Genomic DNA, 12,154 nt, shown 5'->3' with positions numbered 1-12,154 from the left:
TGTAACTCTCTGTTTTGGTAAACGGATGATATTCATAAATTATTTAGATAGTTTATTTTTTGAAAACATATTTTACTATTTAACTTATTTTTCTTATTATTTATGGATTATATTGTACTTTTTAATACTATTTATAAATTTTACTGTACTATTTCAACTAACATTTACTTTTATTTATAGTACTTTTAACAAATTTTTTTTAATTTCAACAAAATAAACAAATTCCAAACATACCATAAGTCTCTCAATCAAACATTAAAAAAGAAGAAGATCAAGTCTCTCATAATAGATACACATGCCCACGTTGTCATAGTAACGACTAAAGAATAATATTTTCACTTCCATACAAAAAAAAAGAAAGTAAAGAAGCATAAAAAAGTCCATAGGAAACTACGAAGTCTTGTTGTAGTTATGCTCATTTTTTTTTTGTTAGGGCATCCGTAGAGAATAAAGCTTATCTTCAAATTAGTTTTGAGATAAATTCTTCATATATCTTTTTATTGTGTGTGTAAATTTTGAAAATCTATTTGTTAAATTGCATGTTCTTTATGTTCTTAACATATATGTCAAATTTTATTTAAATCGGATATTATTTACTATTAAATCAAGAAACTTATTTTTATGCATAATTTTAGACCACAAAAATTTGAAATTTCAATATTTAATTGATGAAATAACAATCGATCTTTGATATTCTTAAAATTTTGCAAGCACGGATAATATAATAAGATCATCAAATTCAATAGTTAGATTTTTTAAATTCACACTCGATAAAAAGATACATGAAGAATTTGTAGGATAGTTTAGAGAAAAACTTTTTCATCCAAATATTAGTTAGCTTTGTGAAAGCAATGTTTCATCTTCACCTTTAGTTTCTAGTGTAATAAGTTCCTGGAATCCATTATAAGATTTATACAAGGTAAATTATTATTGTAAGAATTAGACATCCAATCAAAATCTACTTTGGCATCAATCTCAATTCTACAACCAATAAATTAAATTTAAATACATTAGGTCATTTCTTAGAGTCTAAAACTTTGCATCAACACTAGCTGCCACACCTATGAAGTGGGTGAAGCTTCTAATCCAAAGACCACTATGATCTCAAATAATTGCTACTCTGCTAGCTAGCCCTAAATTTCCCATTGGACAAACCTGTCTATTGAGTTTATGCCAACCATACTCAGGTTTGTTCCATCTCACTTTAACCTATTGCTTGCTATAGCTCATACAAGCCCACACAAAGTATACATAATGTTCCTGTCTCATCTTTATGTGGACAACATTAAGTTAGTTGATTGAATTGAAGCACATGATTTCATTGATCAATTAAACAAAAACAACATTTCTTTTATAAAGACAATTAAATTCAATGCATCTATATATTTAAATTTAAGTATGAAATCTAATATACTGTATTTAAGTAATTGTACCTAAATTTACTTTCATTAAAAATTTCACCATTGGATCATAGTTGCTCATTCTATTTAACACAGATATCAAATTTCATATTTATTGAAATTTATTTGCTATTTGATCCATACAATTTAAACATTTTTATATGAAATAGCTATTAATCTATGATTATCTTGGAATTTTGCAAGCATGGCGAGTAAAAAAAAAAATGTAATCAAATGTGGATTTTTCAAAATTAGTATCCATTAAAAAAAATATATATATTTTTCACTTCATTAAAATATAAAATGTTTTCAAAGAAATAAGAATTTTATTCTCGGAGTTTACAAATGAGTATGATATAATTTTCCTTTAAGCCAATTTAAAATTTTCATTTTTCTAAAAAAAAAAACATTTAGTGACTCTTCACCACAAAATGACTCACTAAAACCATCTTGGATAAAATGCACTTAAATCTCCTGAACTTCGGGTTAGTGCACTTAGTACTCTTAATTTAGTTGATTTCTTACATAATGACTCACTAAAGACTAAACCATCTTGGATAGAATACTTGCTATAATTTCCTTAGCTGAGTATTCCATATTTTGTTTTCTTTGAACACTTTTAGTTTAGAATTTTGAATTTGACTTACCTTCGTTACTTTGTTAACTTGATACCTTTTATTTTAAGTATACAATGATAAGTTGTAGTGAGTTTTAATCCTCACATTTTATTTTGTTAGTGAATGATGTGATAGTCTCTCATTATAACAAAAGGAGATTCATTTTTAAAAAGTACTGAAGGTAAGTCAAACCCTATAATTTTTCATTGCATGTTTGCTTTGTTTTGATGATTGTGGACTTCCCATTTAATAAAATTTGATTTAACTTGAATTTCAAATGAGTTTACTTCTATGTTGCTATGAAATATTTGAAAATAAGCTCTTGTGTGTTTCCTTTAATGTAATTAAATGCATGATCAGGAAGATGAAACATGAGTGCCTAACACCTTTCCAAGACTATATCCTATCTCCAAGCTCGTTGTCTGGTTTGTTTCTCTTATAATTTTATACTTTACTAAGAGTTCGTTTGGATACCGCTTATTTTGCTGAAAATTAAAAACTGAAAACACTGTAAATAGCGCCGTAGGACCTATGTTTAATGTAAGTTTTGTTGAAAATGAAGTTTGTGAGTCATGTAAACAGTGCATGGGACCCACTGGACAACCACATAACATACTTCTCAACCAAAAAAAAAAAAAAAAACCAGACATAGATGCGCAGAAAAATCCACCCAATCCAAACGGTCACTAAATATGATTCACATGAGTTTTTTGATGTATTTTATTTCAATATTTATGCTTGATTCGTTTTCTTTGATGATGTTAATCTGATCATGGGTAGTCATAATTACTTTTTAGTGTTTTTTTTCTTCGGTGTTTATCCTACATTTTCTGCATTATATTTTCGGTTAATTCAATATGAGCACGTAAAGTTCAAGTTTATGTGCTTGTGTGCATAAGCATTTGTGCAGGCTTTAATGACTGCATACGGATGCTTGAGTATACGTACAAACCCCAACTCAAAGTGGTTGTATTCTCTGATTTGCTTGGTTTTTCACGTGTTGCAACTAGATTTGGCTCTGAATTTCAAAGATTATGTTAATTAGTGATTTGACTATTACTTGCTATAATTTCCTTACTTGACTATTCCGTATTTAATTTGAATTGAATGTTTTTAAACTAGAATCTTTCCTTGCACGTTTGCTTTAATTTGATTGCGACTTCCCTATTTAATAGAATTTGATTTAATGAATTTCAAATGAGTTTATTTTTGTGATGTGATGAGACATTTGAAAATATGCTCTTGTCCGTGTTTTCTTTAATGTAATAAAATGCATGGTTAGTGTTGGTGTATTTTAATAAAAATAAATAAATTAATATGTTCATGAATTTTTTGTTATAAAATATGATATCCCACCCCATTAATTCACATTGTTGATACAAAGTATTAATATCCCATTAATTCTTATATATATTTGTTATTCGTGGGTTCTAGTTAGCTTATCTAGTAAAGTTTTTGTGATTGAATAAGAAATTTGAGGTTCAATTCCCACCTACACGAAAAACTAATTGGTGTCTTGGTCTGAAAATAAATTTGGATTGTTGATACAAAGTATTAATATCCCATTAATCCCTAATTATATTTTTTATTTATCGGTTCTAGTGAGCTTAACTAGTAAAGTCTCTTGTAATTGAATAAGAAATTCAGGGTTTAATTTTTGTCTACACAAAAAACTATTAGGAGTAGACGTTATAGGTTGAAATTATCTCTTAAAAAAACAATCTTTGTTATTTACCTTTCATTATGTTGTAATTATAACTCCTATGTAACTTATCTATATGTAAGGGAGTCTTACCGGTTACCACTCTTAAGATGGGAATCTAGAATGCTTTTATAAGTGTATATACATAAATATATATAGTGTAAAAAGAATTCATCCATAGAGTGGTTTTGTTTTTTATTTTTTATTTTTTTATACCCTATTTTGTCAGCAAAGAAAAATGTCTATTTGATGGAGTTTTAAGCTTAACCACTTATGTAGAGTTAGTTCAAGCTATATGATGATTTAGTCAGGTTATTGTATCATGGAGGGGGACAAGTAACAAAATCGAATTTTTATTGCACTGGTTTGTGGAATTTGCCAACTGTAAAAGGCTTGAATTTCTTTAAAAAGAGCAAGATTCTAGTGCCTTAGCCTAAACGGGTTCATTAATATATATAAATTTATGTATCTCCATTTGATTTTTTCTAATTTTATATTTCATATAGTTTTTATTATATTTTAGTGTATTATCATTAACAATAAAAAAGAGACACACGTTAGTAATTTTCAAATAAAAAAATGACCCAGCAATACTAGTGAATGCCAATTTACTTAATTTGAAGGGTTTAGATGTCTAACACCCTCCCACACTTATATAATAACTTCGTGCTTATTGTCAAGTGTATTTAGGGAAATATTTGTGGCAACTTTGAAACCCTCCGCCTTTGGCCCACTCGACTAAGGTGTATTTAGGGAAACATTCGTGGTGTGAGATAATGAGCCCACATGTAATTTCCTTTCTATTGCCAAAAATTGCATTCAACAAGAATTCATAACCAAAAACAATTTTATTCAACAAGAATTCATAAACAAATGCATTCAACAAGAATTCAGCACAATATGAAATGCAATCTCTTAAAAAAATACATTATGCCATGATATATACTTTTAAAATGAATTCTTCTAGAGTCAAGTTATCAAGTGCAACCTAAGTTCTAACGTTAAAAAAATTAAGAAAAAAGAAGAAGAAGTTCCTATAGACTGCATAATATACTTTTTTATAATAGAGTCCGTACAATTTCTGTCATGGAAACTCTATATATCTTATAATTTGTATATTTTACATAAGATTTTTTTTTAAAAAAAAAATTATAAATTCTAAAATTTTTTATTAATCCAAGTATATTGTTGAATATCCAATTGAAATCCTTATCCTTCTTGTCAACTTGCCAATTAAGGTTGAGTTTGGATTGCACTAAAATTATTTTTCTACCTGCGTTTGGCGTTTTTCTGTGGGTCTCATGTTCATGGGACCCACAAGTACAGATTTAACAAATCAAACTTTAAAACTGGATCCCACAACACTATTCACACATTTAAAATTTATTTCGCTACAGTATTTAGGGCCCGTTTGGTAGGGCATTTCAAACACCTATTTTCAGTTTTTAAACAATATTACACACATTTTCACTCACACGTATTTCAAAAAATTACAAACAATACTACTCAAACTTCTCTACCAAACGGGTTCTAACTAAACACCGAAGTGATGCCTAGGAAGAATATAAAAATGGGTTAGACTTGCCAAAAAAAGAAAAGTACTTTAAAAAATTAATTAAGATTTAGACAAAAAAGAAAAGATAAAAAAAAGAGGGGGGTGGGGGGAAGGGGCATCCAATGTTTGATGGAGAGACCGTGGAATGTGTGTAAGCAGCGTGGGTAACAAGCGCTTTAGCATCGCGTGATGATGAACAGCAACCTCAATCAATTTTCAAAATGCTTAATGCTCTGGTTCGGACAACATATTAAAGCACTCACCAGTTCGCTCACAATAACTCAACTCACATTGAGAAGAGAGAATTTTATCTTTTAGCTGAGTTTAGGAGGGAAAAATAAAGCTGCTATATATACATATGTGTGCAAGAAAGTGAGAGACATACAGAGTAATTTCAGTGTGTAAATTCAACAAAATCTTTTGTTAATAAATATCTTCACAAAAAAGCTCTAGACAGAACTGAAAATGTTTGCGGCAGAGAATGGACTTAAAGGAGACCCAAGACTCCAAGCTATCTCTCAAGCCATCCGTGTTGTTCCTCACTTTCCAAAACCAGGTTCAAAGCTTTCTTTCTTTCTTTCTCTTTGTTTTTTTTTGTTATTGTTTGTTTTACTTTTTTATCTTTGTTTTCCTTCTAATAACTTTCAGTGTAAATATATTTGTGTGTGTGTGTGTGTTTTACTATGTTTTTTTGGTTTTCTTAAATTTCTTCAAGCTTTTTTGGGTGTAGGAATAATGTTTCAAGACATAACAACGTTGTTGCTGGATCATAAGGCGTTCAAGGACACGGTGGACATTTTTGTTGATCGCTACAGAGACATGGGCATCTCTGTTGTTGCTGGTTCTCTCTCTCTCTCTCTCACCCTCTCTCTTAAATATGGACTTTATATCTTTGTACTTCTCTTTTGTATCAATTTCACATTTTATACAAATTTTTTGGTTGAATAATGTGTTAAAAATAGGAAAGTGGATGGGGCTAGTGATAATATTGTGTCAAAATGAAGTCCCTTTCAAATATTTTATGCGTTTTATTTTTGTTTTTTTATTCTTCCTATGTGTAAATAATGAAATATAGTGAATTGGTCTGAACGGAGAAACGAGAATTGGTGGCTCTCAGTCTCACCTCTCAGAAGTTTTGGTTTCTTTGAACCCCGAATTTCAAAAAAAATTTAACATAAAATTATTACTATTTCGTTAAAATACTATTTAGTCCCTAAAATATAGGACATGCAGCTCTATTTTTCATCCTTAAAACATTTGAAAAGTTCTATTTTCTTCCTGAAAAAATGTTCTATATTTCGTCTTTCGGCCACTCTAACAAAGTTCATCAAAAAAAGTTTCAGGGACAAAAATAAAGCCTAAATTATATGCTTTTTGTCCCTAAAATGTGGTACTTTATATCTGCACTTTCATATTGTACTGAAGTTAAAAAGATCTCGTTTTTCTGTTTCATTTTTATAAAAATTTTAAAATTTTAACTTTAGGGGTGCTAATCATACCATATGAGTACTTGTTTGTGCGGTTACCTGACTTCCTAAGTGTAACAACTTTAAAAGCTTGATCTTGACAGCTTTTTTGCCAAAGTCCCGCTTAATCGAAGAGCAGGCCTAGGCATTGCCTAAGTGATGCTTTCACTACAGTACAGAACAGTACCACAGTAGTATGGAAAGGATAATTGGAAAAGAAAAATGACAAGTACTTTGTCTAGTTTTTCTTTGCTGAGTGGATCCCCACCTCATTATAACTATGTCATAGAGGTTGATTCTCCAGCTAAACTAATCATAGACTCATAGTGCAAGGTTGAATTATACTAAGAGACTTACTTTTTGGTGGTTGCATGATAACTTTGGTAAATTGTATGAGCTTGTTAAAAACTGGATAAACATAATACTAGAAAAGAAAACTGGAAAAAACTTTTTATCTCCCATGGGGGGGGGGGGGGGGGGGGGGTAATGCTGTCCTAAAAATTATTGAACTGGCACATTATTGTCCTTCACTGAAAGGGTGTTAAACATGCCTATGTGTAGAGGGGAGCCTTGTCCTTTGAAACCATCTAGGTTGTTTTGTGGCTGATAAGGGGGGATTATATATTCCAGAAATGCAAAACTATAGTATCAGGATTATATTTCTCTAATATTGATTGCTTCTCTGGATTGTATGCTTGCTTCTTATGTTAGCAAATTATTTGTAGGGGTGGAAGCTAGAGGATTCATGTTTGGCCCCTCCATTGCCTTAGCTATTGGTGCAAAGTTTGTTCCTTTACGTAAACCCAGAAAGTTGCCAGGTAGGCTGAATTGTAGTGGTGCTTCAAAACTGTACTTTTGATTATTTGTTGTAAATCGGAACTACTTTACTGTCTATTGGTGCTTTGAGTTATTCTAAATCATTTTGGAAAAGTAAAAATATTTGATAAGATGTCAGTTGAATGACAAATTAGGCTATGAAAAGTGAGCTCAAGCATCAACGGGAGTTCCTTTTATGTGTGCTAATTTAGCTGACTAATTGAAGAGCTGTATATGATGGAAGCATCTAGATCCGTAATGAAGCCATTATCTATATGTTTTATCCAATGTTGGATTTAAGAAAAGGGTGCTTTGGTTTTGTTGAGGACTTGTAACCTCGTCTACCCTGTATATATTTTAATTAGTTTTTGGTGTAGAAATTTTCAAATAAAGATCAATGATGTTTGATGACTTACATGTTAAGAAATTGCTTTTTGGAATTTAATGGTCTTGTATTACATCTTACTTCTAACAAAAAAGTGAACCGAATGTACAGAAAGCACCATATGAATTTGCGGATTGGCATCTTTGTGGATGAATTTTCGATCTATTAAAGATTCTAGGCTGCTTTGTGGGATGTATATTCCATCTATTAAAGATTCCTGGCTTCAATATGTTTGATGAGATGAAATGCTAATGGACATATTTGTTTGCATAAAGTAATCAAAACTAATTTTATGGGAAATATTTTTTTACCTGCATCATGTATAAAATATTTTATATCACCATATAATGTATACTAAGATTTCTCTCTCACACACAGACATACACACACACAACTAGCCAGTCTCTGATTTCTGCATTTGGAATCTTACCTATTCTTGCTTGCTGAATTTGAAAGGATTGGGATTTACAAGTTCTTAGTACTATTGGTTTAGTATTCAATTTGTTCATATGCATTATGTGGTTTCACAAAATGAACTTCAAGACTAAAATTTTCTGCGTGCTGCCTTTGTAGGTGAAGTAATTGCCGAAGCTTATGTCCTGGAATACGGGACTGACTGTTTGGAGATGCACGTTGGGGCTGTACAGCCTGGTGAACGTGCATTGGTTATTGATGATTTGGTAGCTACGGGTGGGACTCTATCAGCAGCGATAAGACTTTTAGGTGAGTTATAGACCTTTTCATGGGATTTTAGTTTTCTAGTTTATGGCATTTTCTTGTAATTAGTTTATGTTATCCAAATATGCTGTTTATCTAGAACGTGTAGGGGCTGAAGTAATCGAATGTGCCTGTGTTATCGGCTTGCCAGAGGTTAAGGTAATGCTACTTCTGTAACTCTATAGTTGGTGTTTGTCTTACTTATTGACCTCCAAGTAGTTTAGCGTGTCTTATTATTAGTTATTTGTATGTAAATATTCTTTATATAATCTGCTATATGTTGGCTGAGACATCTATGAGATTATTTATTAGCCCAGTGTGGCTATCAAAATTGATGATACCATGACCACAACAAATAACATATAAAAGCTATTGGTTCCAAAAATATTAGTGCTACTCATTTTGTATTCTCTCTTTTCTTTTGGTGAAATAACTTAAAAGGAGAGTGATGAAAAATGAGAGAAAAAATGTGTATATATTCTATGTTGCAGCCCTTACTGTGAGTCACAAGATTGAAAATAAATTGGCATCACTAATTACAGTTTATTTTTGTTTTATATCTTTATTGATGGGATATAAAGAGGATTTATCAACTCTCTGATCTCAGCAAAGGGCAGTTGAGTCATTAACATTTTTAAGTATTTTTACTCTGAATTTGAATTGTTTAGGAAGCAAACCTTCATAGTCTAGCTAGGAAGTACAGACGTGGGTATGGGTATGACATGGTGACATGGCAAATTTTGAAAAATTAGGACCCGACATGGCAGGGGTGCTTGTATTAATTAATTATTAAATATATTTTTTTTTATATTTTTAAATATTTTTAAGCATTTATTTTTGCATATAATGTTAAACATATATCAATTTAAGAGCAATAATGGATACTAGGTCGATTCATGACTAATAGAATAGATTATGTTTAGAAATTAGAATACAAACCAAGAATAAGATCCAAAGGAGTAAATAAAAGATAACCAGGTAAGTGTTCAAGATTGAAACTAAAAAGAACTAAAAGATAAGGTCCTGTTTGGTAGAGTTGTTAAACAACTCATTTTCAGTTTTTAAACAACATCCCAAATGAAGTGTCGGTACTTCCTAGTTGTCCAGTTCCTTTGCTTGACATGTTTATATTTCTGTTGCATCTTGATTCAATCTAATATGGTTTTTGAACATTTTAAAAACCTTGGGAAGATGTGTTCAAAAACTAAAATATGATCCAAAGTGTATGCTTGAGAATTAAAAGTCATACTGATTTCTATTTCAATTTTGGTGGAAACAGAAAACTTATTTGAGTTGCAGTTAATTGTTTTAAATAAAAATCATTTTATGAGAATGATACGTGAAAACGATAAGACATTTCCAATTTTTTCAGGAAATGAGAGCATACTGTCAATTTTAAAATATTTTCAATAAATAATGCAACAAAGTGGATCTTATGTTCCCTATCTTTATTGCATTCTTTCTTTCTTGGGTGAAGGGGGGGTGGGGGGGTAATGATTTGGAGTGGATTAAAGATGATGGTTTTCCTTCTAGAAAAGTATTGTGGTATGCATGGAGCATTTTCATTCATGTTGATAGCTGTTTTGAGCTAGATATATAACTCTGTGTTCATGCTCCAGACTTTTTTCTCCTGGAATACCACAGTTATATTATCTCTGTTTTGATGTTCTCCCTGGGCAATGTTACTGGAAATGGACATTTGGAATTAGGATGATGCTCTTTGACAAATGCATACCTTTCAGGGACAATGCAGGCTTAATGGAAAGCCACTATATATCCTTGTGGAGCCACGTGAAATAGATAATTGTTGTTAAGGTACACTATCATTGTCCTGAATTTGAAATTAAACTCATGCACTTATAAAACGGCATTACATGGTCATGAGATGATCATTTTAGTGCCTTTCTACTTGACCTGCGTTTTATAATCTTAATAGAATGTTTGATTAATGGAGACGCTATGGAAGCCCCAATTTGCTATTGTTTTTAGAGGCATAATTTGTTCTTGGATGAGATCTTAAAACATTTTTCTTTTTCACATTTTTGTCAAGTGCCCAAACATTATGTCTGTAAACTATTACTTTTTGATCTACATCTTTAATGCCCTTTTGATGAACTAAAAATTTTATTCCAACAAACAAAACAGGAATACAACACAAAAGAAAACTAAGCCTCCTCCCTAATAATAACATCTCTCAATGAGGGGGGACCATTACACAAGCCAAAAGAACCAACATGTCCAGTCCGGAGGGACCATTTTGCTAGATATTGGTCAGTCCTATTGGCTTCTCTAGGAATCCAACAATTCAAGTATCTTGTTTTCATACAAGAGACTTGATAGAAAATTATGGCTATTATATTTCTAAAGATGAACATTGTACATCCATTTGACATAACAGTTTACTTCCTTGTTTGTTCATAGTCTAGGCTGTTATATAACCATGCTTGTTGGATTGTGCTGATCCTCAACTCTGGTTGGTACTTGTTTAATTAATTGATTCATCCATGTAGGTCTACGGGTTTGATTCTGCTTGGGCTGACTTGTGGAAAAGATGATGCTTGAGCAAACAGGCCATGATATATGTTTTCCCTGCCAAGTTTTGGCCGACCAAGTTCGGCCCTTAGGAGGCTCAATTGTTTATTATCTTGTGTACCATTTGTAGTTTTGAACAAGCATGGGTGAAGAATTACCATCCCATATGTTGATTTGTTCTTAGATATCATTTAGTGTCTCAGTATAGCATATCTTTCAATTCAATGTGTACGTCTTTGTTACCAATCTGGTAGTAGTTCTTTAAGCTTAATCACTATTTGGATGGAATAAATTCCCCTCTTCCATTACGACATTTTTTTAGATAGGACCAGGTGAAATTGTTGTCACTGGTTTTTGTTACTACATGGCGTCCGTTACTTCTGAAGGTGGTTATGATAAGGTGGTTGAATTAGTCTCTGGGCCAAAGGGTTGAGCCTGAGACGAGACCAAGCTATTGGTGACAAGTCTATACGATACTTTTGTTGTTTGCTTCACCAAAATTCGATGAGGGCGAATCCTTTTGGTGCTGTCCTACCGCCATGTTTGGATGGAAGGCAAAGAGAGGGGAGTAGATGTTAAGATAATAATCCAAATCTTATCTTTTGTTCCTTGAAAACTTTTTAAATTATTAATTTTATTGTAATGATATCAATCCATATCTATTTCTTTAAGTTTTAAAATGAGAGGGGATGTAGTTCAAGTGGTAGAGCATAAACAAAAGCATTGTTAAGGTGCGAGGATCGATACCTTGTATCTTCAAATTTTTTCATACATCAAATAAAAAAGACAAACATATATTTTACCCCAAATGTTTGGGGTGTTTTTATTTTTGCCATTTACATTATAAAGTTTTCATTTTTAAACCTTTATGTTCAATTCTATTTTTTTTTTACTGATCCTATTATCTATTTCTTTTAGTAATCTAGTTTGTCAAGAAACAAATAAAAGTTATCCATTACGACAT

General features: G+C 31.4%; 1 protein-coding gene across 4 annotated transcripts; it reads left to right on the top strand.

Annotated features, from left to right (window-relative positions):
- The first annotated feature begins 5,545 nt into the window (after positions 1-5,545).
- Positions 5,546-11,498, top strand: LOC126712910 (adenine phosphoribosyltransferase 5). 4 transcript variants are annotated; one of them, XM_050412445.1, is made up of 7 exons: positions 5,547-5,830; positions 6,005-6,115; positions 7,466-7,558; positions 8,515-8,664; positions 8,768-8,817; positions 10,401-10,473; positions 11,169-11,498. In XM_050412445.1, exons 1-6 carry the CDS (start codon positions 5,740-5,742, stop codon positions 10,470-10,472), a joined length of 567 nt encoding a protein of 188 aa, XP_050268402.1. In that variant the 5' UTR covers positions 5,547-5,739; the 3' UTR covers position 10,473; positions 11,169-11,498. The 4 variants fall into 4 exon arrangements, with proteins under 4 accessions (XP_050268404.1, XP_050268402.1, XP_050268403.1 ...); XM_050412444.1 differs by having other exon boundaries at positions 5,548-5,830; positions 8,759-8,817; XM_050412447.1 differs by lacking the exon at positions 10,401-10,473 and having other exon boundaries at positions 5,546-5,830.
- Positions 11,499-12,154: the final 656 nt, after the last annotated feature.

Source organism: Quercus robur, chromosome 2 (assembly GCF_932294415.1).
Source record: "Quercus robur chromosome 2, dhQueRobu3.1, whole genome shotgun sequence".
Lineage (NCBI taxonomy): Eukaryota > Viridiplantae > Streptophyta > Magnoliopsida > Fagales > Fagaceae > Quercus > Quercus robur.
Note: the sequence above shows the minus strand (reverse complement) of the source record. Positions and strands in the feature narration are given on the sequence as shown.

Coding starts and splice junctions, on each gene's coding strand:
- LOC126712910 (XM_050412444.1), top strand. CDS start 5,740: ATGTTTGCGGCAGAGAATGGACTTAAAGGAGACCCAAGACTCCAAGCT. Junction 5,831..6,004: donor TCCTCACTTTCCAAAACCAG/GTTCAAAGCTTT, acceptor TTTTGGGTGTAG/GAATAATGTTTCAAGACATA. Junction 8,665..8,758: donor AGCAGCGATAAGACTTTTAG/GTGAGTTATAGA, acceptor CTGTTTATCTAG/AACGTGTAGGGGCTGAAGTA.